The following is a 26,375-nucleotide window of genomic DNA, read 5'->3' as shown; positions in this document are numbered from 1 at the left end:
ACGCGTCAAATATGCAAATGAGCACTTACGCCGATTCAGAAATGAACGACCGCCCGGCGCTTTTTTTTACGTCGTTTGCGTTCGGCTTTTTCCGGCAGAAAGTTACCCCGATAGCAGGGGTAAGTGCGGCGTATCCTATGTTAAGTTTGGCCGTCGCTCCCGCGCCGAGTTTTTAATTTTTTACGTCGTTTGCGTAAGTCGTTCGCGAATACGGTCGGACGTAATTTACGTTAACGTCGAAACCAATGACGTCCTTGCGACGTCATTTGGAGCAATGCATGCTGGGAAAATTTGCGGACGGCGCATGCGCTGTTCGATCAGCGCAGGGACGTGCCTGATTTAAATAGTACACGCCCCCTAGCCGCGGAATTTGAATTCCGCTGGGGGATTTACGATACGCCGCCGCAACTTTAGAGGCAAGTGCTTTCTGAATAAAGCACTTGCCTCAAAAAATTGCGGCGGCGTAACGTAAATCAGATAGGTTACGCGGATCTAAAGATCTGCTAACCTATCTGAATCTAGCCCACTGTGGTGTTCAGTGTTGCTTCATCCTTGACTACTGAAACATACGGTATAAAGAAACACAATTGTTTGCTATTGTCAATGCAGACAGTTCTCTTTCCAGATACTTTAATGCAAATATTATACAGATGTTTTAGAGTTGTCACCAGAGCAAGAAGTTCAAGTAAATCATCAAATTGGCACAAATATTTGTGTAATAACTGTCTAAGATGGGAATTCCTTCACTTTGGGGGTGACTTCCTCTCATTTGTCTTCAGGACAGGAGGTGCAGAACACAGGCACATTTTGAAGCAAAAAATAACCTGATGAGATGTTGACCCTTCTCTACTTTACCAAGGTTATCTGAAATACTTGGCTGCATTTTGTACGTCTAGGTAAACATACCTGGTGTAGCAGGTGATTTGTCTTCCATGACTGGCATCTTTCTCCACATCACAGGGTATTGAACGGGTGGCGGAGACAAGATGGACTCTGTTCCCCAGGTTGGTATTTCCATCACCATAATTAAACTGGTTAGCTTTTGCAAAGCCTAGAAAATTAAGTGAATGCAATAAAACACTTGTGAGTATGGATTATTCGGATTTACCAATCACATACCAATCAAAGATGAAGACTGAGAGTTCATTTAACCACATCAATACCCTTTCCTTCCCAGGCCAATTTTCAGCTTTCAGCACTCTCACACTTTTAATGACAATTGCGCGGTCATGCTATGCTGTACCCAAATTAAATTTTTATCATTTTGTTCGCACAAATAGAGCTTTCTTTTGGTGGTATTTATTCATGACTCCATTTTTTTTTTTTGCGATATAAGCGAAAAAATAGTGGAAATTTAGTAAAACAAAATATATTTTCTTTATTCTATTTTAAATTAAATCAAATCGAATTTTGTCATAAATTTAAGCCAAAATGTATTCTGCTACATGTCTTTGGTAAAAAAAAATCCTGTTAAGTGTATAATAATTGGTTCGTGTGATCACATATGTACGCAAATGATCATGTACAGATGTGTGCAGGTGATCACGGACATATGTTTGCAGATATAAGAAAACAGTGCAGCTCAAGACCAAAATTAATTAATAGGTGAAAATCAATTAAGTCCAAAAGGATTGAAGATCCAATCAGGCGCTTCCTAGGATTCTTCACCAAGTGAAATTGAGCACACCAAACTTATGAGTGATCCCTCCACCAGTGAAAGATGGGTACTCTCACCTCAGCAATAGACCACTGTGTTACCAGATGGTCAGATAGGCATGTATGTCAACAAAGCAGGCCAAGGAGCAAGATGGTAATTCAATTTCTCATATGTCAGCCATACACATGGATCCGGACATGAAAAAAGAAATCACAAATCCAAGAGCTTCCCCTGGACAAGGATAATTTAATACTGTATAAAAGAGCACAGGCTACTCACATTTAGCCAAAGAACATCAGGCATTTAAAATACAACCAGGGCATCGAATCACAAGGTCGGATGGTTAGGCTCTCAAACGGCAGCGAGCGACATAAAATTTCAGGCTCCTATCCCCCGCGATACGGCTCGCTGCCATTTGAGAACCTAACCATCCGACCTTGTGATTTGATGCCCTGGTTGTATTTTAAATGCCTGATGTCCTTTGGCTAAATGTGAGTAGCCTGTTCTCTTTTATACAGTATTAAATTATCCTTGTCCAGCGGAAGCTCTTAGATTTGTGATTTCTTTTTTCATGTCCGGATCCATGTGTATGACTGACATATGAGAAATTGAATTACCATCTTGCTCCTTGGCCTGCTTTGTTGACATACATGCCTATCTGACCATCTGGTAACACAGTGGTCTATTGCTGAGGTGAGAGTACCCATCTTTCACTGGTGGAGGGATCACTCATAAGTTTGGTGTGCTCAATTTCACTTGGTGAAGAATCCTAGGAAGTGCCTGATTGGATCTTCAATTCTTTTGGACTTTATTGATTTTCACTTATTAATTAATTTTGGTCTTGCTCTGCACTGTTTTCTTATATACTGTACTATTTTGGATTTTGTGAATGTCCTTTGGTGGCCAGCTAGCATACCGGTGAATTTAAACTAGACGTTTTTTCACACTTATCAAACACATTTATTAATAACATAATAATATTTTACACTATTTTATGGTCTTTTATTTTTTGCACTGATTGCTTTTCTAATATGTTTGCAGATGATCATTGGGACATGTGATTTTACTGTTACATATGTGGGGGACAGGTGTTTTTACTATGTGGGGACTTGTGTGTTTAGCATTATGTGTTACTAGGCTGGTGATCAGTGTTTAAAAAGCTGTAAAAAACAGCTCATACACACTGATTACCAGCCGGCTGCAGCGATCCGCTCTCCTCACGACAACTAATGTGTGAGGAGAGCTGATCGCCTAGCAACCGCCTCTCTGTTTACATCACATGATGGCTGCGATTGAACATGGCCATCATGTGATCAGAAGGGCCAATCACGGAGCCCTCCTGCTGATCTGAGATGCGCCGTGTCTGGGTGACACAAGTGCATTGGGATCGCGCAGCTGCGCAGGCTCTCTTTGCATTACTTCCTTTATGTGAAATCACTGTTCCTGCCAGTCCCTCTGCTTTCCTATTAAAAACTGACCATACTAGGCATAAGAACACACTGTAGGCAGTTATCTAGCTATCCTCCAATGATCAGACTTGTCCAGACATGCCCCCACTGCACAGCCATTTACTGAGAAGCCTAATGTGCCGCTGTCCCCCCCCCCCCCATAACTTTTATGCAGCTGAGAACTGTTTTTTATGTCTGTACACAAACGTTTTGCCTTTTATTTCTATTTAAAACTGAATGGGTTGTTTTCTAAGGTGATCGTTTACAATCACACTAAGTTTCTGTGACTCATCTTATCAGTACACAGTACAGGTCTGGAAAGTACAAGCAATGGTTTCTGGAAGTGTACTGTATTTAAATAGCCCTTCAGGAAGATAAAAGACTTCTACAGCAATGCCATTAGGACAAGGCAGGTCTAAAAAAGAAAGCTCAAGAAGACATGGCGTGGTGGTCGGGCCTTCTCCCACCAGGGTACCGTATTATGGAATAGCCTCCCTGTCAAGTTCCAGGTAGCCCCTACTATTCCGGTCTTCCGCAGGTAACTGAAGACTTGGCTTTTCGTGCAAGCCTTCCCTGCGTAGCCTCTCTCTTCCACCTGGGTCCTCCTTTCCCGGGAACTTTGCTATGCGCACCGGGACCCTTCGGGGTAAGACCGAGCTATATTAAGATACCTCTCAACTCAACTCAATTTGGACATTTTCACTCAGGGGTGTACTCACTTTAGTTGCCAGCGGCTTAGACATTAATGGCTGTGTGCTGAGTTATTTTTGGGGGACAGCAAATGTACACTGTTATACAAGCTGTACACTCACTACTTTACATTGTAAAAGTGTAATTTCTTCAGTGTTGTCACATGAAAAGATATAATAAAATATTTACAAAAATGAGAGGGCTGTACTCACTTTTGTGAGATACTGTACAACTATATAGATAAGACCAAAATGAGGGACAAATGAGGAGGAAAGAGGGACAGAGGGACAGTTGTCCTTAAACTTTCCTTCCATAAGAATCTCTTTTTTAGCAGTCAAATCTTCCACTTAAAATACAGATTAATAACAGTGACTAAAGCTGGAGGGGTTTTCTGACTGGTTGACCAATCACTTTCGATCTTGCTGTTAAACAAGATGAAAAGACACTACCTGCAGCCATTGAAAACAACCATTTAGGCCAGCTGTAGTTTATACAGCCCTTGTTTCTTATGACAGTAAACAATTAACAATTACCCATTTGAATAGAAATAGCAGAGAAAGAGACTGTGAATAATAGAATAGGCATAAAGGAAATGAATGAGGACTGGGTAATCTTTTTACATTGAGAAAAGTGGTGCAAGTCTGCAATTTGTGGCCTTATTGAGTATCGTAAAAGAAGCAAAGACCAGTTCTAGCTATAACAAGCTATTTCCATGTTTTATATCATTTTTCCCCATACCCACCTTGCCCCATGATGGTAAGTCGTGTTGCGCCATTCAGACTGCCATAATTTGGCCTGATTTGAGTGACTATCAGTTTGCCATCTGTAAATGAGGAATGGAAACATGTCAAAGTTGTATAGATCCTGCATTATGTACAGACTTCTCATTCTAGGAGTCATGCAGGAGAACAAACACAATGAGAGACCGTTCATGTTATTTTTACCTGATGTGTTATTTTAACACATTGCACATTTCAGTTGTAAATCTGTTGCAATTCACTAGAAAAAAGTAGAACTGTTATTGTCTTGTATGTAATAACTATAATTGTTATTTAATTATTTCCTCGACATTTCCTTCTTCATGGTGGGTTATTTATTGGATTGGAAATAGTGGTATAATGGGATACGTGTGATGTGGAATGGACTCCGTTGTGGGAATTTCACCCATCATTATGCACACAACTAGACAAAAGTAGGGAAGACATCTTCCATTTTCCCTCTCCTGGCCCATTAGCATGCAATAATCAGCACTAACGTGGGTAGGGGAGCAATATAATCTTCTGAAGAGCCAAGTAAGGGTGTCTATACTGTAATGGTGTCTATAATATACCGTATTTATCGGCATATAACACGCACAGGCGTATAACACGCACACTAACTTTAAGAGGGAAGTTTCATGAAAAAAACTTTCCACTGCCCCCTGCGTATAAGGCCCTGTACACACGATAGAACATGTCCGATGAAAACAGTCCGCGGACAGTTTTCATCGGACATGTCCGCTGGGAGATTTTGGTCTGATGGCTGTACACACCATCAAACCGAAATCCCCGCAGACAGACAGCGCGGTGACGTGGCGGTGACGTTAACGCCGCCACGTCACCAAACCAGGAAGTAAAATACTTCAACGCATGCGTCAAATCCATTTGACGCATGCAGGAGATTTCTGTCCGCTGGTTAGGTGTACTAACCAGCGGACATGTCGGACGGACAGGTTTCCAGCAGACAAGTTTTAAAGCATGCTTTAAAACTTTTGTCTGCTGGAAACCTCTCTGCTAGGCTGTACACATGGTCGGATCTGTCCGCTGAAACTGGTCTGCGGACCAGTTTCAGCAGACATGTTCGGTCGTGTGTACAAGGCCTTACACGCAGGCACAGTTTACCCTCTATTTTCAGGGTAAAAAAGTGAGTGTTATATGCCAATAAATACAGTATATTTTTTTACTTAAACCTGTGTTCAAAACAAAAAACCCAAACAACCACCTCAGCATATCGTACACACCTATCCTGTCCCTCAACTTACCCCAGCTATAGACATTGCTCTGCCCTCCATGTGACTACCCTAAGACATGACAATGCCTGTCCAGAGCTTGAGAATGGTATTGTCAGAGAGCAGTCGGATTGTCTTACAACGCTTAGAAGTACTAACATTTCTTAGGTGGCTGCATCAGGGATCGGATTGTCAGAAAGTAAAAAAGTAAATTAAATTAAAGTCAATTAAAGCATATCTAATGTCATTTTATTTTTAAGTTTTGGATGAAGTGGCGAAGGATAACAAACTTTTTTTATACTTTTACTGATGTTTGTGTCCCTGTTGAAAAGATCAGCCTCCCTATGGGGTTGTGCAAGGAAATTTTCCCATAGCTTAGCAAATTTGTGAATGTTCGCTTTGCAAAGACTATCCAATAACAAGCTTGCACATAATTGAATGATGTAAGTTAGCAGAGTTTCACCTAATTTACTAAGCTAAAGGAAAATCTCCTTGCAAAGTCACAGCCAATATTATATTAGTACATCAACCCCATGGGGAGATTTTCTAAAAATGGTGCACAAAGAATCTGGTGCAGCTGTGCATAGTAACAAATCAGCTTCTAACATCAGCTTGTTCAATTAAAGCGGAGCTCCACCCTAAAGTGGAACTCCCGTTGATCGGAACCCTCCCCCCTCCGGTGTCACATTTGACACCTTTCAGGGGGGGGGTGCAGATACCTGTCTAAAGAGGTATTTGCACCCACTTCCGGCCACACAGTCTCGGGCAGACTGCGGGCATTACATCACCTCCTGCCCCCCCGTTGTGTGCTGGGAACACTCGGCTCCCAGTACACAGCGGGAGTCAATCAGCAGGTGCAGCGCAACTCGTGAATGCGCCGTAGGGAACCGGCAGTGAAGCCGGAGCGCTTCACTTCCTGGTTCCCTCACGGAGGATGGCGGGGGGAGCAGCAGAGTGACGAGCGATCGCTCGTCCTCTGCTGCGGACGGCGCTGGACTCCAGGACAGGTAAGTGTCCTAATATTAAAAGTCAGCAGCTGCAGTATTTGTAGCTGCTGGCTTTTAATATTTTTTTTTCAGCGGACATCTTTTTTAAGCTTTGACAATAAAACCTGGAAGCTGGTTGGTTACAATTCACAGCTACACCAGATTCTGTGTGCACCAGTTTTGGCAATCCTCCTCCTATGTTTCCTGGTGACCACTGTCAATGGGACTGATGGTAAAAAAAAAAAATATTTGTCTGAATATAGATCTATCCCAAGCATGTTTGAAGCGGGATTCCACCCGCAATTTTTTTTTTTAAATGTCAGCAGCTACTAACAGTGTAGCTGCTGACTTCTAATAAGGACACTTACCTGCCCTAGGCTCCAGCGATGATGGGCCCCCGACGGCGATCGATTGGTCCTGGCGCCTCACTGCCCGTTTCCTACTGCGCATGCGCGACTCGCACAGCGCTTTGTGAATGGGCGGCTGCCTCCTGGGTTACACACAGTTCCCAGAAGGCAGCGCGCCCCATTCACCACAAGACACAGCGACGCAGGACAAAGAAGAAGAGGACCGCAGTGGAGGAAGAGGCAGAAGAGATACTTCCGCATAGCAACAGCGCTTTCTGGTGAGTATACTTTATTTTTTTTTTCAATTTTTTTTGGGGTAAAAAAAATATATATATGCTGGAGCAGCCAATTCCAATCCATGTATGGCCAGCTATAGGGAGATCAGATTACCTGCCATGCCTTGAATAGTGAAAGTGCATATCAGAGGATCATATAGGGGTATGCTTGTTTCTGAACAATCAAATCCATCTATGACCAGTTGACTAAATAAAAAAGTTAGATGCTAATTCAACAGATTTGAGCTGATATTAAGAAACTATATCAACTCAGGGTTCATTCACACTATAACACATGCAGCAATGTGCTTTGAGCTAATGTGTGTGCCCATGTATATTCAAATGCACTACACTTTGTTTAGTGTGTCTCATTCAGAATTTTATATTTAGTCAACTTAAATTGACTCTGTAGAGTACCATTCCCAAAATGCAGAAGATTAGATTGTTTTTCAACTGCTGCTGTTCAGTGTGAAATTTAAAAAAGTGAGCATATTACAGGTTAGGTTCACCCTTGAGAAAAATTGCAGGTGCAATGTCAGACTCCTGTAAACTCTTTCTCCAGCTCTCTGTCGGTACCTCGGTAGAGGTTGGCAGTTTAAAGTGGATGTAAACCCGAAATTGTTATTATTATTTTTTTAACTAGTAATGGTGGATATCTGTGATTTTTAGTGGTATTGCGACGGGCAGGTCGGAGACTTTTCCACTTTTTTGGGACCATTGACATTTGTACAGCGATCGTGCTATAAAAATGCACTGATTACTGTGTAAATGTAGGGAAGGGGAGGGGCAATCAAGGGGTTAAATGTGTGTTCCCTCATGTGATCTAACTGTGTGGGGATGTGAGTGACTAGGAGAGAAGCCCTAAAGTTTTTCCTACTTCGTAGGAAGAAACAATATGGCTCCTTTCCTCTGACAGCACAGGGATTTGTGTGTTTACACACAAATCCCCGTGCTGGTGCTCGAGCACGCGACCCCACGTGGCTGGCGGCAATTGTGCCCGTCGGCCATGCGCATCAAGTCTCCTTCCGTCCTACCCATACGGGTAGGACATAACCATATGGGATTTCACCCAGGAGAGCCATTGTGCCACAGTATATCTGCGTGACACAGTCGGAAAGTGGTTAATTAAGGCTTGCAGCTTGTACAGTATAGGATTTCATGTCATCTGTGCCAAGTCTTGCCACAAAGAGTTAATCCAGCTCTGAGCAGTCCTCTTAGCTTTTTTCAGTAAGATAAAAACCGACACACAGGGCAATAGGAGTCAGTTCTTCCCCCTTGCTGTGAGTGAAAGATAATTTACATATCTCATGCACGAGTGTGAGAGAGGCATTCTATGTACTTCAGATCCCCTCCTCCTTTCTTCTTCAGCTCTCCCAGGATTGGCTGATTTAATTTAATGTGTATAGAAGTCGTAGTAAAAAAAAATATATATATATATATATATATATATATATATATATAATTATTAGTATTATTATTGTTAATATTATTCACATTACATATATATATATATAATTTTTTTTAACATTTTCTTAACAATAATGTATAATGTAATAATATAACAGCACCTTTCTCATATTGATTACGGAATGCCACGAAATTAGTCATTTTATGAACTTACTTGTATAGTGGATGGTGAGTAGGAGAAGAGATATCACCAGATGCATGGTACTGCCACTCAATGTCCACCACCACCAGCTGCGTGCTAGAAAAGAAAACCCAAAGCTATCAGATATGGGCAAAATGTCAAATTTGAAATGCAGGTTTTAACTTATACAGCCATACACATAAATGACAATTAATTACATGTACTCCACTCTCTTCTGTACTGAGAACACAACTAATAAAGGGATGGAAGCTGCACTCCAATAGAAGGTCTTTCTGGCATTTATTATTTTTTTAAAGGACACAACTGCGTGCACAGTATCTCTATCCACAAAACTCACTTTCTTAATGCGTTTCCCCACCGCTAACTTGCTCACAAGACTATCCTTGTGAGCAAGTCAGTGATGTTAAATGCATTAAGAAAGTAAGTTCTGGGGAGCATGCAAGACAAGGGATGGAGCAGTCACACTTAGAGAGAGCTCCAGTCTTCACAGGGCTCTCAGCCACACATCAGGGCAGTTCACACCACCAAAAGCTCTTTTTATTGGCACCCCTGCACACTAGCACCTGTGCATGCCGAATCCAGGGAAGGGAAGACGCTGGAGCATCCTCTGCACAATAACTTCCACAGGCACCACTGGAAATGAACTCTGCAACAAACAGTGAGTACACCCCACTTACTAAGGCAGACCTGGACATTAGCCTAGAAGCTATTTGCACTAAGCTCCTTGACAAATTCCAGGCAGAGATCCAGAAGTCCACTAGCACATTGTCCCAGGAAATAGCCTCACTAGGGACTCGCACAGACCTGTTAGAAAACAAGCATGATGAACTCTCCATTGCTTTTAATGACCTCTCCAGGGAACATGAATCCCTTCCATCTGCTTTTACACAGCTGCAGACACATGTGGAGGACCTCGATAACAGGAACAGGAGGTCTAACCTCAGAATTAGAGGGGTCCCAGAAACCATCACAGACCTGATACCTTACTCCAATAAGCTTTTCCAGCTTCTGTTGCCAGATCAGGGTTCCCAGGCTTTTGTCTGCGATCGTATTCACCGTGCTTTGAGAGCTAAACCTTCTCCTGACAAACCACCCAGAGATATAGTGCTGTGTATGAAAGACTTTCTGGTGAAGGTGGAGATCATGCGCGCTGCTAGAGGCATGAGAAACATCACTTTGGAGGGAGTCCAACTGCAAATCTATCCTGACATTTCCCAAGCAATGCTGGACAGACGCAGAAGAATGAAAGAGATCACATCTGTGCTTTACACTGCCAGGATCAGATACAGATGGGGGTTCTCTTTTAAGCTGATTGTCCCTCACAACGGAACCACTTACATCGCCACCACCATCCCAGAAGGACAGGATATTTTACTCAAGTTGGGACTGATGGATCCTAGCAATCTCCCGTGCACCCCATCCACGCCTCGCCCAGCACCTATCTGGAACACACCAGTAATCAGAGGAGACCGTCATAGATCCAGACCTGTCCCCGATCCATGGTGCCTGAAATAACTCCTCTTTTCCTTGGTTGACCCATTTAATCCTTTTTTCCTCAGGTTTACCTAACAATTGGTCTCTTTTTTCATATTGATATAGCCTTTTGCTGCTCACTTTAACCCTAGGTTAAGTACATATTTAATTAGGTATTCTGGGTTTCTATTATGAGGTTTCATTTAGTTAATTTTCAATTTTGCCCTCATGCTACCTCAAGTTATTACAATATCATAGTACATGTAATGACGTAGACGATATAGTTAATAAGTCTCATAAGGATATTGGTTATCGTACATATTTGTTAAGAGGTTGTCAGTTATGTGGTAACACTGCCATCTACTGCCATATGCTGGTATGTCTTACCCTTTTCAGGATTTCCATCTGCTGACCATTTTTTGCTATGCAAGATATATTGGCTAGCTGACTCCTACACACTGATGTACTTGGTCATCAACTGATATAGTAATGTTGTTTGTAATTCTCCTGTAGATCTTTTCATAGGCAAATATTGCCTAACTCTCCTCAGGCTTAATTATATATATATATATATATATATATATATATATATATATATATATATATATATATATATATATATATATTTTATCTGGCCTCTGAGGGCATTATACATTTACCAGAGACCAGTTTTTCTGGTTTCACATAATATATAATTACACCTACCTTATCTAATGTGGTCTCTCTTATAGAATTGTTTGCAGTTAATATGACTGAATTATGTGTAATTCAGTTATGGGTTCCACTGCACAATTTTTGGACTTAGAGTCTGTATCTACGATATATGTTTTTTTTGGCATAAATCTGTTTGGTTGTCTCAGCAATGATCGCCACAGGTATTTTTACTAATGTCAATTTTTTGTGGCTCCCCGCCCCGTGTTGCCATGATTTTTCCCCACTCAGTCAGGATTGCTCTCTTTAATATGAGGGTTGCCCTTTCTCGTCTGAACTGCGAATTCCTATGGGTTTTCATTTTTCTTAGTTTAACATTGGTTACAGTGTTGGTTATTTGCAGTTGTATGTCGACATCACTGAGTTTCAGACCAACTGGTCTATTGTTGCTTCAATGTCGGTTGAAGACATTTTTTTCTTTCAACCCATTTTTTTTCTACATTTCTATGTTTGGTTAAACATATTCAATGGTACATTAGATGTAATCTCTGATAGAGATGGTTCTTTGCAAAAGTTTTTTTATTTGTTGAAGTTATACTTGTCTCAGGTTTCCTTACGGTCTGGATTAATAATAGGTCATTAAACAGGTCAAGACCCCTGGCTCCCTGCCCCGCCCCCCCTAAACTTACAGTTCCTCAGTTACCTAACTTCCTGTTGAATTCTTATGACACTATCTATAGTTTATGGCTATTACATTAATCTCTCATAATGTGCAGGGATTCAATTCCCCAAACAAAAGAAAGAAGGCGTTCTTGCAGTATAGTAAGTTGAAAGCCAAGATTGTTATGTTGCAGGAAACACACTTTATGAAAGACGCTCATCCTACCTTCTTTCACAAAGCATATAATCAATACTTTTACACCTCATCCTCTTCCAAAACCAAGGGGGTAGCGTTTTTTTTTTCACAATTCTTTTCCATTTGAAATTCAGCAAGTTTATAAAGACCATGAAAGTAGGTTCATCATTATTAAAGGCATCCTATCAGGTAGAGAGCTTAGCTAATGTTTTATGCACCTAATGATGCACAGACCTCATTTTTCACCCAATTTTTTAACAAGTTGCAACAACTCCACTCTTCACATATCATAGTAGGTGCAACCGAATCTGGATTGTAGCAAACAAAACTTGAGTTCTAAAACACTATCTAAAACAACCATTACACGTTTAAACGATCTACAACTAATAGACTCTTGGAGAGCTTTAAACATAGGTGCACGTGAATATACATTCTACTCTCACCCACATGACTCATACTCTCATATTGACCACATATTCTGTACCCCCATTATTCTAGCTAATACCCACGATGCCACAATACACCCTTGTTCCTGGTCGGACCACCAAATTGTCACTCTTAGCACAGAATTAATAGGCCTTACCCCTACCCCTTACTCATGGAGATTAAACAAATCTTTACTTTTGGACCCTGTTCATCAACAAGAAATAGCATCTGAAATTAAGGATTATTTTATATTAAACTCAGACCCTGATATCTCTCCCTCCATTTTGTGCGTAGCACACAAAGCAGTAGTGAGGGGTCACCTTATCAAGCGAGCTGCACAATGTAATAGAAGTAAATGGGAAAAGATTCACTCCCTTACAAAAGATCTCCAAAACTTATATAAAGACCATACACATTCACACAACCCAGATACCCTTAAATTGATATCACAAAAACGCACAGAGCTGGACTCTAGATAAGTAAAGCTTATTCTACAATGTTCGCCAGGACACTTAATCAAACAATTAAACCCACACACGTTTATAAACTTAAAGCGGTTGTAAACCGCATAAACTTTTTTTTTTTTCCCCCAAACCTGCAATGCAAAAGGCATAATAGGCTAGTATGCATCGCATACTAGCCTATTATGAAATACTTACCTCGGAACGAGGTGTGTACCACTTACCTGGTCCACGCCGAGCAGGATGTCATCTTGCTCCGGCGTGTCTTCCGGGTATCGCCGCTCCAGCGCTGTGATTGGCTGGAGCGGCGATGACGTCACTCCCGCGCGTGCGCGCGGGAGATTTAAAATCGGCAGGGTCCGGCGATGCCGGTCCTTCAGCCGTGGAGTCCCCCCTGCGCATGCGCCGCCCGCATTGCGGGGGTAATATCTCCTAAACCGTGCAGGTTTAGGAGATATTATCCTTACCTACAGGTAAGCCATGTTGTAGGCTTACCTGTAGGTAAAAGTCCAAATAGTGGGTTTACAACCACTTTAAAAATAGCTCAAACCAACTGATCACTCATCCACAAGAGATTCTTTCTATCTTTAAAAACTTTTATTCGGACTTCCTTTCAGCGCCAAACTCTACAATCCCTCTCTCCTCCATTAATTGGTTGGATAACCTCCCCATCCCCAAATTAACTCTGTCCCTGGCCCCGATGGTTTCTCCTTCTTATATTATAAACAATATCACCAATTCCTTATACCACACCTCGCCAAACTATTCAACAATATACTGAAAGGAGACAATTTCCCAGAGGAAATGTTACTTGCAAATATGTCCCTCATTCCAAAACGGAACAAAGACCACACACTGCCACAGAATTATAGACCCATCTCAGTCATTAACAATGATCTTAAAATTTTTAGTAGACTCTTAGCAAACAGACTATCTGCTATAATCCCCACTCTAATTTCCCCATATCAATCTGGTTTTATCCAAGGTAGACAAATCACTGATAACATTTGGTTAGTCACAAACATCATTCAGGATGCAAATATACACTCCCAACCACTCTTAATGTTAAGCCTTGATATTAACAAGGCTTTTGATATTGTTTCCTGGACCTTTTTAGACATAGTCTTGAAAAAATATGGCTTTCAAGGTGAGTTTGTACATGCCTTTCACGCTATTTACCATAATTCAGCCACCAGAATAAGACTCCCATGCTGCAACTCTGAAATTCTTTAAACTTGGCAGGGGGACAAGACAGGGCTACCCTATGTCCCCGCTATTATTTGCCCTGGCGATAGAACCCTTGGCTACAGCAATTCTTAGTCACACAGACATTAAGGGCTATTCCACAAAAAATGGTACATATAAGTTAAGTATGTATGCGGACGACATGCTTTTATTCCTTACCCAACCGAATATTGCTCTTCCCAACCTCTTACAAACACTTAATATATTTTCATCACTATCAGGTCTTTCAGTTAATGTATCCAAGTCTATAGGGATGCCTATAAATATCCCTTCAGCTCAATTAGAATCATTACGGTCCTCTTTTAACTTCTCATAGTCAATGGAGTCACTCCCATATCTAGGCATCTTTCTTATCCCCAATATTAAAGATATAGCTTCCAAGAATTATACTTCGCTATTGCTGAAACTGAGATCAACTCTTAAGATGTGGAAACCCTTCAACATCTCATTCCTTGGTAGAATCACAGCGGTAAAAATGATAATATTGCCGAAACTTCTTTACATGTTTCGAGCACTCCCAATTAGAATCAACAAAATTCTGATTACAAAATTCCAGTCTGATGTTAATAAATACATTTGGGCAGACTCACACCCTCATCTTTCCAGGTCTGTTTTATTTAAATCCCATAAAAATGGGGGTTTAGGCCTCCCGGATTTTTGGCTATACTACCTAGCCGCCAGATGGTCTCAAATGGCACAATGGCACATTCCCATCCCTAATCTCCCATTCGAGAGAGATTCAATCCTTCCCTATTCTATTTCCGGCATCCTTTGGGCAAATACAATTCCTAATCACTCTATAGAATCCCTTAACCATATAGTGTCACAATCATACCAATTATGGAAATTATACAGTGGAAAATACCATCTCATCACTAAATCTCCCCCACATGCATCCTTCATTGGTGACCCGAAATTTCATCAATACACCAAGGGCTTGGGAGACTTTTCTTGGTGGATCAGTAATAATCTGACTTCCCTATTCAACTTTCTAGAAAACAATAACTTCATTCCCTTCTCCTCTTTGAAATCTAAATATCAAATTCCCAACACAGAATTTCACAACTTTCTACAGATTAGACACTTCTTTAACAAATACTTTCAGACTACAAACACGAACCCACCTTCCTTTTTTGAAAACCTTTGTCTGAAATCCCCTAGAAAACGTGGCTTTATTTCTGAGGTGTACCCCAATCTCATCAATAACACAGATTCTCTGAAACTTTCTTACATGCAGAAATGGGAACAGGAGATATCCTTCTCTTATTCCCCAGATGACTGGGAAGAATCTATCAACAACCTTCACAAATGCACTAGATCAATTGCTATTAAGGAAACTGCACTGAAACTATTCACCAGATGGTTCTATACCCCAGTTAAACTACATGTAATATTTCCTACCGTTTCACAACTATGCTTCAGAAACTGCAACTCCATTGGTTCATTCTCACACACTTTCTGGGACTGTGATCGAATCACTTATATATGGAAACAACTTGAGAAATTCGCCTCTAAGGCCGCGTACACACGATCGGTCAAAACCGATTAAAACGGACCGAAGGACCGTTTCATCGGTTAACCGATGAAGCTGACTGATGGTCTGATGTGCCTACACACCATCGGTCAAAAAAAACGATCGTGTCAGAACGCGGTGACGTAAAACACACGACGTGCTGAAAAAAACAAAGTTCAATGCTTCCAAGCATGCGTCGACTTGATTCTGAGCATGCGCTGCTTTTTGACTGATGCTTTTGCATACTAACGATCGGTTTTGACCTATTGGTTAGGCATCCATCGGTTCAATTTTAAAGCAAGTTCTCTTTTTTTTGACCGAAGGATAACTGACCGATGGGGCCCACACACGATCGGTTTGGACCGATGAAACGGTCCTTCAGTCCGTTTTCATCGGTTTTGACCGATCGTCTATACGCGGCCTAAGATTTCAAACTACAATATCAAACTGTTCTCCCCTTTTATAGGCCTCCCCATACAGCACATGTGACTAATCCACACAATCTGTGTTGCGATCCACTGGCTGTTTGCTTTTCACTGGAAATCCCCCACAGTTCAATCAGATCAATTGAAAACGAGAATTAACAACATAAAAAATCTATCACATTGTTCAAAATTATATAATAAAAAACGGGACCCATGGTTTGAACATTCTGCATCTTTCTTTAATCCCATCTAAATTGCATAATTCCTTTTGCTGATCTGTTTATCCTAATAACACTTATGATATGATATCTACTTTTTGACCCTCATCTTAATTCTCTACTCTTTACTTTAGAGCTATGTTTTATTAATGTTACATAAGATTTGTATAGATTACTATTGTCTGTTTTTTGGCTCCTGGACATTTTCTTATATGTACTATTTTATGTATGTCATTTTGCTTTTTGTACCACCATTGTGTACCAAATAAAAAAGTTTGTAAACAAAAAATAAAAGAAAGTAAGTTCTTTGGGTGGAGATACTTTACATGCAGTTGTCTTGTTAAAAATTGAATAAATGTCTGAATAAGCTAATAGTGGAGTACAGCTTTTTACATCTCTTAATGGTGACTGGAGACAAGCTACAGAAGCCAGCACTAGGGATGGCCTGAACAAACCCCAGAACTTTCGAACATCTGGAAAGTTCAGAACCGAAGAATGAACCCCTTTGAAGTCTATAGGACCCAAATGTGAAAAATCAAAAGTGCCCATTTTGAAGGCTTATATGCAAGCAATTGGGCATACAATAGTTATGGGGGTCTGGGTACTGCCCATGTCCGAATCAATGAAAGAAAAGTTAGTAAAAAATTTAATTTTTAAATGAGCAGTGATTTATTGATGCTTAAAGTGAAAGTATATAAATGAAAAATTGCTTTCAATATAGTGCCTGGGGGATACCCTTAGTCCACCTGTAAAGTGGCGCATCCTTATGCCGCATACACACGGTCGTAATTTCCAACAACAAATGTTCGATGTGAGCTTGTTTTCGGAAAATTCGACCGTGTGTAGGCTCCATCGGACATTTGTTGTCGGAATTTTTGACAACAAATATTTGAGAGATGGTTCTCAATTTTTCCGACAACAAAAGTTGAAATTCCTACGCATGCTCAGAATCAATTTGACGCATGCTCGGAATCATTAAAATTAATTTTTCTCGGCTCATCGTAGTGTTGTACGTGACCGCGTTTTTTGACGTTTGGAATTTCCGACAACATTTGTGTTACCGTGTGTATACAAGACAAGTTTGAGCGAACAATCCATCGAAAAAAAAAATCCACGGTTTTGATGTCGGAATGTCCGATCGTGTGTACGTGGCATTACTGTGTATAGGAGCTGTTGCAGCAATAATTGAATTTATAAAGCCAAAAAATGACATTTTGTAAGCAATGGCTTGGGGAGCCATTCTGTATGATGAGACCACAATGTAGTGCACTGGGAACAAGATTAGAGATTTTTTGGATAAATTCTGGTGTCTCCACCACAGACTTTGGATTTCTATTTCTGTAATGGGTGTGGAAAATTGTTCTGTTGGGTGTTGGTGGTGCCTTCACACCATAACCCTATAGAGGCACTCTTGATAAAAGCAAGACTTGGCCTTGCTTTCAAAAATTGCAATGATATGCACCTGTCAAACAGATGCAGACTTTTTTTGACAGTACATGCCCAGCATCTAAATGCAAGCTTGTTAAAGCTGCTGGCTCTACAACTTCTGTCTTTCCTGCCTGGTGGATTCTGCCCCCTTCCATGAATTTGTAGAATGTGCTGGACCACAATGGCAGGTTCCCAGGCACAATTTTTTTTCACATAAGGCAATTACAGCTCTCTACCATCACGTGGAAGGCAATATTGTGGCAGCGTTGGGCAGTCAGCCGCAAAGTCCATGTTACTGCTGACACGTGGTCCAGCAAGCATGGGCAGGGACGATATATTTATTTCACAGCACACTGGGTAACTCTGCTTGCAACTTGAAAGGATGCAGGACAGGGCTCCATACAGCTGGTGATGATGCAAGATTTGTCAGCTCTACCCCCTCCTCCGCCTCCTCCATGCCCTCCTCTGCTAAATTTTCCTATGAACCTCAAGTACCCCCTACACATTCAAAGGGCTATTCAATGAGTTAGGCTAAAAGGTGCCATGCAGTGCTTCAGCTGGTGTGTCTAGTGGACAGGAACCACGCTGGAGCAGAGATTCTTGCACCTCTGCAGAGACAGGCCCACAGGTGGTTCACGCGAGCTGGAGCCAGGAATGGTGGTGTGTGATAATGGCACAAACCTCCTGTCCGCCCTTAGACCCCTTTCACACTGGGGCATTTTTCAGGCGCTTTAGCGTTAAAGCGCCTGTAATGCGCCTGAAAGAAGCTACATCTGCAATCCCAATGTGAAAGCCTGAGTGCTTGTATACTGAGGCGCTGTGCTGGCAGGGCGTCAAAAAAAAGCAGCTTCTTTGCAGCGCTTTAGGAGCAGTGAATAGACCGCTCCTAAAGCTCACCTTCCCATTGAGACGCTTTTTTTAACGCCAAAGCGCCTGAAAAACGCCCCAGTGTGAAAGGGATATTGGCGGAGCATTAACAGCGTCTTTCGGGCACTGGCAATGTGAAAGGGCTCTGAAAGCACTCAGGCTTTCACATTGGGATTGCAGATGAGGCTTCTTTCAGACGTCTTACAGGCGCTTTTTTTTTTTTACGCCAAAGAATCGCTGAAAAGCGCCCCAGTGTGAAAGGGGTCTTGGACAGGGAAAGTTGACACATGTGCCATGCCTGACACATATCCTCAATTTGGTGGTGCAGCGTTTCCTAAACAGGTATTGACTGCCTTAACACTTTTATTCCTACAACTTATATCTATTGTGTATTTTTATCAATATTATCATGTCATCCATCAATTATGAATTCATTCCATTTAACCATGTGCCATATGTAAGTTTCCCATGGCCTTTTTTGGCCTTTTTAAAAAAAATTGTATAATGTATTCAGTGTTTTTATTCTGTTTGTATAATAAAATGTGTTACTTTTTTTATCTATTACTTTCTGATGTGACATTCCTCATATAAAGACCCATGACTATTGTTTTTCTGTACATGCATTACCTAAATAGGTACCCAGAGTTGGAAGATCTACTAAAGCAGGCCAGAAGAGTCTGTAGCCATTTTAGGCGATAATACACAGCCAGTGATCGGTTGGCTGAAATTCAGCAGGAATTCCACCTGACCATAAACCGCCTGATTTGTGACATGCCCACCAGGTGGAACTCGACATTGGCAATGCTGCAGTGGCTGCACATGCAGCAGAGGGCCTTCAACTATTACCTGTGTGAGTATGGCACAACGTCAGGCTCAGGCCGGCTTGGCTTTTTTCCCCCACACCAATGGCTTCTCATAAAGGATGCACTGTACTGTCACTATTTGAGGAGGCCACAAGAATGGTGAGCCATGACAATGCATGCATCAGTGACACATTCCCTGTTGTGTTACTGCTGGAACAGACGCTGCATGGCATTATGGAAAGGGCACTCGAGGTAGAGCAGCGGGACAAAGAGGGTGAATTCCTTTCCTCTCAAGGCCCACTTTATGCAAACACCATTTTTCCTATTGACAACGTCCAATGACGAAACGTGTCTGGGAGGACGTGCGGTGACGTCATCACGTCAGGAGGAAGGGCTCCGCTTTGCATGTTCGCCGGCCGGCAACAAACCTTTTTAAACAAACGCTCGTTATTCTTTTATCAAATGTGAGTAATTTTTTTGGATTGCTTTTTATCAATAAATGTTTTTGCTGTACTACACTATGTCTGCTATTTTCCACTTATGATTCATATGGTGGTATCCGGTTACACGTGTGGGAGCTAAGGGCAGATCTGATCCAGGGAGGAGGATCCCTCCCCAAAGGCCGCGGCTGGGTCACAGCCGACTGTTGTCTAGCAACATCCCTCTGGTAAGCTGCTTTACATAAGTGGTGGCGGGCTCTCACTACAGGAGTGTGCAGTGGATTCACGTGGTGACCAGCGTATTCTGTGTACAGCAAGATTTGGATCTAGTGGAAGGAATTTAGACCTCCTTTTTTTATTATCCAGATTCATTATAGGGCTTGTGCACCATCTGTCTATTAAAATTTGGACTGAGATTACACCCAGTCCGGGTTCTACAGCGCAGCTCAACCCCCCTTATTTTTCCTACCATTTTTCCTATGCCACAGAACACACAAGAGGAGAGAGAGGAGAAGGAAAAGCATTCTGTCAGTTTCTGGGCAATGAAGCAGAGGAAGACATACATCAAACAGTAAGAGATATTTTTCCATCCCCAGAACCCTTGGGAGCAGTATATGGCTGTCGGGAGGCAATTCCAGATACTGTAGTCTGCTTCTCATGCCTCTGCAAATTTGCGGTGCATGGGCTCCCTCATGTTTCAAAGCCTGAAAAAGGACCCAAGAATATGTGGCGTAAAGGGAAAGGATCATTATTGGTTGACAACCCTCCTTGACCACCGGGGAAAGTCTTATGGCATTAAACTTGCAGGAAGGCAATGAAATATATGGCGTTAAACTTGAAGTAAGGCAATGAAATATACTGCATTAAACTTGCAGTAATGCACAGAACTATATGGCGTTAAACTTGCAGTAACGCAATAAAATATATGGCGTTAAACTTTCAGTAGCGCACAGAACTATGTGGTGTTAAACTTGCAATAACGCAATAAAATATACTGTGTTACACGGTCACTAGACTCACAATAACTGAACTATCCCTACATTCACACTAATGTAAAGATGAATGGTCCCACTACACTCACACTGAACTATCCCTACATGAACACTAAACTGATATTCTACCCTGACAATAGAATCAGAATAGAACACTATAGCACACTAACTGTCTAATAGCACTGAACAGAGCCTTGTTCTATCTCTCTGCACGCCACTATCACACTACTGTACAAATGGCCAATATGGAAAGAATACTTTTATAGTTTACTTTTATAGATTAAGAGCAATGAGCCAAAATTGAATACAGTCATCATGACAGCGTCAAATCATGGCTTTGACAGTGCTCTGTGCCCTGATTGGGTAAAGATTTCATAGCTTCAGCCAATCATGGCTTTCAATGCACTGTGCGCCAGCACAGTGCATTGTGGTCATTCGGCTGGCCGAACAAATGGTCGAACAACGCTTGGTTGTTCGGAGAACTTCCGAACAGTCAATTTTCAGCCTAAACTCATGCTCGGGCCCAACTGTGCGCCCATCCTTAGCCAGCACCCTGCTCATTCATGGACAGCATGAACGAGCACGTTTGATCAGGGCAATGGATCTGAGCATGTTTTAGCAGATTGCAAACATTGTTACAATGTGCCCTTTCCTCCAGCATCTGCACCAGAATATAATTTAGAAATACTGTATCCCATCAGAGTACAGGAAAGATAATTATTGGGCTGATCATCCATAATCTGCCTGTTCTAGTCATCCGTAGGATTTTGTGACTGTGATTAAGTCTGTGAGAACCTAAGCACTGTTTGACCATTTGTTGGGGGTGGGGGTGAAGAGATGAAGATTTACTGCCAACAGTGAAGAACTGGCTATTTCTTCAATCACTCTATTGGTGTTGGGCTTTGTGCACTAAAGGACTTTTTTTTCCACGTATTTTTAAACAAATGTTTTTTGTTATATAATACATTTTATGACACATTTTAATTTAGGATTATAACATGAGGCCTTTAATAGTGTGTGTGTGTGTGTGTGAACGCCGTACATTCTATATACCATGAAATAATATACCAATGTATCTGTTTGTAGCTCAATTTTTTAATACTGATAGTACTATGAAATATTATTCAGGAAAAAAAAAGGAATAGATCACTGGTGCCCAACCTGGTCCTTTGGCACTTTTGTGTGGCCCTCGGCCCCTACAGACACTAATCTGCATTTGTCTTGTTATAGCAGTGATTTCTAACAGTTTTAAATAATATGTTTCCAGTCTATGACTGTCTCCTGATCATGTCCCCAGTCTCCAACAACTCCTAAAGCATGTTCACAGTCTCTGACCATCTCTGGATTATGTCCATAGTCTCCACTCATCTCGTGTATCATCAGGCTCCAGTCTTTAGCCTCGTACAGACACGCACGGTTTTATCTGCAAGAAAGCTGCTGGGACAGCTTTTTGCAGAGAAAACCGGTCGTGTGTATGGTTTCTCGTTGGGAAAACTGCCGGGAATCTCGACAAGAAAAATAGAGAACCTGCTCTCTATTTTTCTCGTCGGGATTCTCTGCAGTGTTTCCTGCCTAGAAAAGCATGCATGTGTATGAGGCTTGTATGCTTACCTGTACCCACGCATGCTCGAAAATACTTTGACGCATGCGCGATAGCATACAAGGGTAGTGTAGGATGTAGCAAGATGGCAGCGACAGCATTGAATGTGACGAGCGCATGCTTGTCATAGTTGATGACGTCACCGCGTTCTTGCCATTCAAAAGAACGGCGATTCTTTTGAATGGCAGTATGTACACTCGGCGAGCAAGCAAAGCTTGTCAGGAATCCCGTCAGGAAAACCAACGTTTTTTCCTGATGGGATTCCCGGTCGTGTATACAAGGCTTTTGGCTATATCCTGTTCTGTGTCTACTGTCTCTCACAATAAATACTCACTAAATTGTATGTGTGACCCTTTTCTATTGTTGGGGGCCACCTTTGGAATGGATGAATAAAATAACTATAGATGAACCACCATGTTCTTGCCATAAAAAAAAGGTTTATATATATATATATATATATATATATATATATATATATATATATATATATATATATATATATATACATATATATATATATATATATATATATATATATATATATATATATATTTAAAGCGGAGCTCCACCCTAAAGTGGAACTTCCGCTCATCGGATTCCTCCCCCCCTCCGGTGCCACAATTGACACCTTTCATGGGGAGCAGATACCTGTCTAAGAAAGATATTTGCACCCACGGGAATACACACTGCAGGTAGACTGCGGGCAGTGCGTCACTTCCCGCCCCCCCCCATTACAGCAGGGACCGGTAATGATGGCGCAGCGACTCGCGCATGCGCAGTAGGGAACCGGACAGTGAAGCCGCAACGCTTCACTTCCTGGTTCCCTCACTGCTGATGGCAGTGAGGGCAGCCGAGAAAAGAGCGATTGCTCACCTTCTGCCGCCGACGTCGTGGGACTCCAGGACAGGAAAGTGTCCATTTATTAAAAGTCAGCAGCTGCAGTATTTGTAGCTGCTGGCTTTTAATAAAAAAAATGTACGGTAGAGCTCCGCTTTACGTTATTACATACTTAAAGGGTAACGCCACTTTAATGGGGAAAAAATAGCAAATAAAATAAATAAATAATATAGTGTATACAATTGCGGCACAAGTCATATTGTAATTGAATGTTATTAAAAAATTACCTTTCCTTTTCAATCTGCAGCTCTGTAATTTTCTGTGCAATGCAATATGGCTACCTGGAGGTGTTCTATACACAAAATGTGTACAGAACGCCCCCCAGAAACATAATTTCCTGCTTGTGTGATTGACTCACTGATTTTCCCAGAAGTCTGTGCTAAGATACAGAGAAGTCAGATTTTTGGCTTCCCCTGCAACAAAAATAAAATTTTTGATAAGATACTTCCAATAGGAAATAAAGTCTAATGGAAGACCCTGCAAATTTTCCTCATGAAAGCCCTTATTCTGCAGCAGCTGGTTAATAATTATGAAAACACTCCCATTAAACTCACTCAGTACAAACAGTACAAACAGGAATTTCTTCAGAATAACAAAAGGTATAAACCTGCAACAAAGGTTGTTATAACCCTTGCAATGTACATAAATCACCCAGAATAAAAAAAAAAAATTCTCAACAAAAGTTGGAGTTAAGCTTTAATACTTATATGTGTACTGTGTCTTTGTTGTATGAGGATGTTGTATGTGGAATCCTCTTACCTGGCAGTGTAGACCTGATGGGAATCAGCTTTTTGAAGTAACGGAAGTGTCAGTCCTCTTGTGTTGTTGACACACTGCTTTTCTCCACCACGTATCCATCTGTATATATACTGTTGCTCCCCGTGGCAACCAATAGATACACTGATTGCTTCACATCACTTGAGGCATTTGTCATTGTGTTTCTGATGGCGTCTACCTGCTCATATTTCTATCTCAAACTTACAATTAACATTTTAAAATCTGTTTCCTTATACAGTATACTGGAAATTCACAGCATGAACCTTGGGAAGCTTCTAGATAAATTAAACATTAAGCTTTGTATTCTAATAGGATATTCACTAGCCTTGCAAAGTTTTTGTACGTTTTTTTTTTTTTTTTTTTTTGGTGCATTACAATTTTAGGCTCACAGCTGTATCCAGAGGAACCCTGCAATTGCACCCCAGAAGCTAAGTATCAGCAGGGGAGGTATAATTTTTTCAAGAGATCCTGCCACATTTCCCTAAATGGGCAAAGTAACAGAGTCTCTTTTAAATACATAACTGCTCAGAAGTACTCATGCATATGCACTGCACACGTAGAGTTGGTTCACACGTGTTGCAGTAATTCATAGTAAAACACACACATCACTGCTATGCAGATAACATACCATCCATGCATTTTTGTGCTGCAGTGTCACTTAATTTCAATGGCACTTCCACAATGTACCTGAACTGGAACTACAACCTGCACTAAATTTTCAACATTGAGTTGCATTTTAGGTCACCAAATTTCAATGGCACTTCCACAATGCACCTGAACTGGAACTACAACCTGCACTGCACACCACAACATACCTCAGCACAAAAAGCACAAAAAAGTGTTAGTGGTGAATAAAGACAGCTAAGGTTAATTATATGCCGTAAAAAAACATGTCCAGTTCTCACAAAAATAATAACAATTATGTGTTATTTCACACAAAAAAAAATGTGCCAGTAAATATATATAAAAAAAAAAAACAGTACTGAGCTGAAAACTGACATTCACTCCATAGCTGCCCGGATAGGGACGATGGAACAGTCTGTGACCCGCCATGCGGACGCCATCAGGCAAGTACAAAGATAATCAGACACAAACTTGTCACAAATTCTAGAAATGCACAGACATGTGGAGGACCCTAATAAGCGAGGCCGCCGCCATAACATTCAGATCAGAGGGATCCTAGAATCTGTGGAACAACAACGCATTGAACAGACAGTTGCTGGATTATTTAATGACTTGCTAGACAGGCCTGCAGATTCCCCCATAGAGATGGAAAGAATCCACAGAGCACTTAGACCAAGGGGCCGTGAAAATGATCCACCTAGAGATATTATATGTTGTCTAGTAAATTTCCCGTTAAAAGAAGCGATCCTCACAAAGGCAAGAGAACGTAAGTTCTCTGGGACAGAAATTATGCTTTTTCAGGATCTTTCTACCATTACCCTTCAACATAGAAGAGACTTGCGCACCATGCTGGATCAGCTTTGCATGAAAGGAATTCCATATAGATGGAAATTCCCTTTCTGTCTATTAGCCACATGGAGAGGCCATACAGCACAGCTTCGCACACCAGATGACATGCAGGCATTCTGCGACAGACTCAATATCCCCTTAATCAAAGTTCAGGAATGGTACAGCTCATTCTCCATTTCTGAAACCTGGATTGAGGTCTCTAAAAACAGTACTCCAAGAGCACAAAGACAACGAGAACGGAGAAGCAGAAACAATTTTTCATCACTGCCCACTCCAAACCGCAGAGGAGATGACCCCAGAAGTCCTGGCTTCTCACCACCCCGTAGAAGGGACCGCATGGATACCTGAAGTCAAACCAATTCTAATTCTCCAAATAAGTAACCTGACCTGACAGTTTTGCAGTTATAGCAGGATCTCTTATTTTTCATACAGGTCTCAACGGCCAACAAGGACTGCCACATTGTTAAAACGTTTGTTCTTTTTCTCTTTTCTCCCACCTAGCACTTGCTGTTCACAGATGCTAACCTGTTGTTGTTCATCCAACATCCCAGCTCCAGCATCTGCAGGAAGATCATTCACCTAAAAAGAACACTGCAATCTTCATTGGGCCACAACCTCCTGAACATTCGTAAACTATGCCCTTCAAAGTTGCAGCAAGTATATTTTTATTCTTATTTTTTTTTTTCCTCTCTCTTCTCGCTCATTGTCATACCCCATATAAATGGCCAATTCAATTAACAAATAGTCTTGCTGGACAAAATGTGCCAAGATAGAACAATATCCTCCTATGTATGATCTTTCCAAGGATGATCCTGCTCAACAATCTGTATC

General features: G+C 41.4%; 1 protein-coding gene across 1 annotated transcript in view; it reads right to left on the bottom strand.

Moving 5' to 3' along the window:
* The window catches only part of LOC120941315 (fibrocystin-L-like), a 319,487-nt gene extending 295,363 nt beyond the window's left edge, over positions 1-24,124 (bottom strand). The window contains exons 1-4 of the mRNA XM_040354640.1: positions 24,054-24,124; positions 9,012-9,095; positions 4,538-4,618; positions 907-1,051 (exon numbers count right to left, since the gene is read on the bottom strand). Of these exons, the coding sequence (XP_040210574.1) occupies positions 907-1,051; positions 4,538-4,618; positions 9,012-9,057 (272 nt within the window). The 5' untranslated portion in view covers positions 9,058-9,095; positions 24,054-24,124. The remainder of the gene's footprint in view (positions 1-906; positions 1,052-4,537; positions 4,619-9,011; positions 9,096-24,053) is intronic.
* Positions 24,125-26,375: the final 2,251 nt, after the last annotated feature.

The sequence above is a fragment of the Rana temporaria genome, chromosome 5 (assembly GCF_905171775.1).
Source record: "Rana temporaria chromosome 5, aRanTem1.1, whole genome shotgun sequence".
Taxonomy (NCBI): Eukaryota; Metazoa; Chordata; class Amphibia; order Anura; family Ranidae; genus Rana; species Rana temporaria.
Note: the sequence above shows the minus strand (reverse complement) of the source record. Positions and strands in the feature narration are given on the sequence as shown.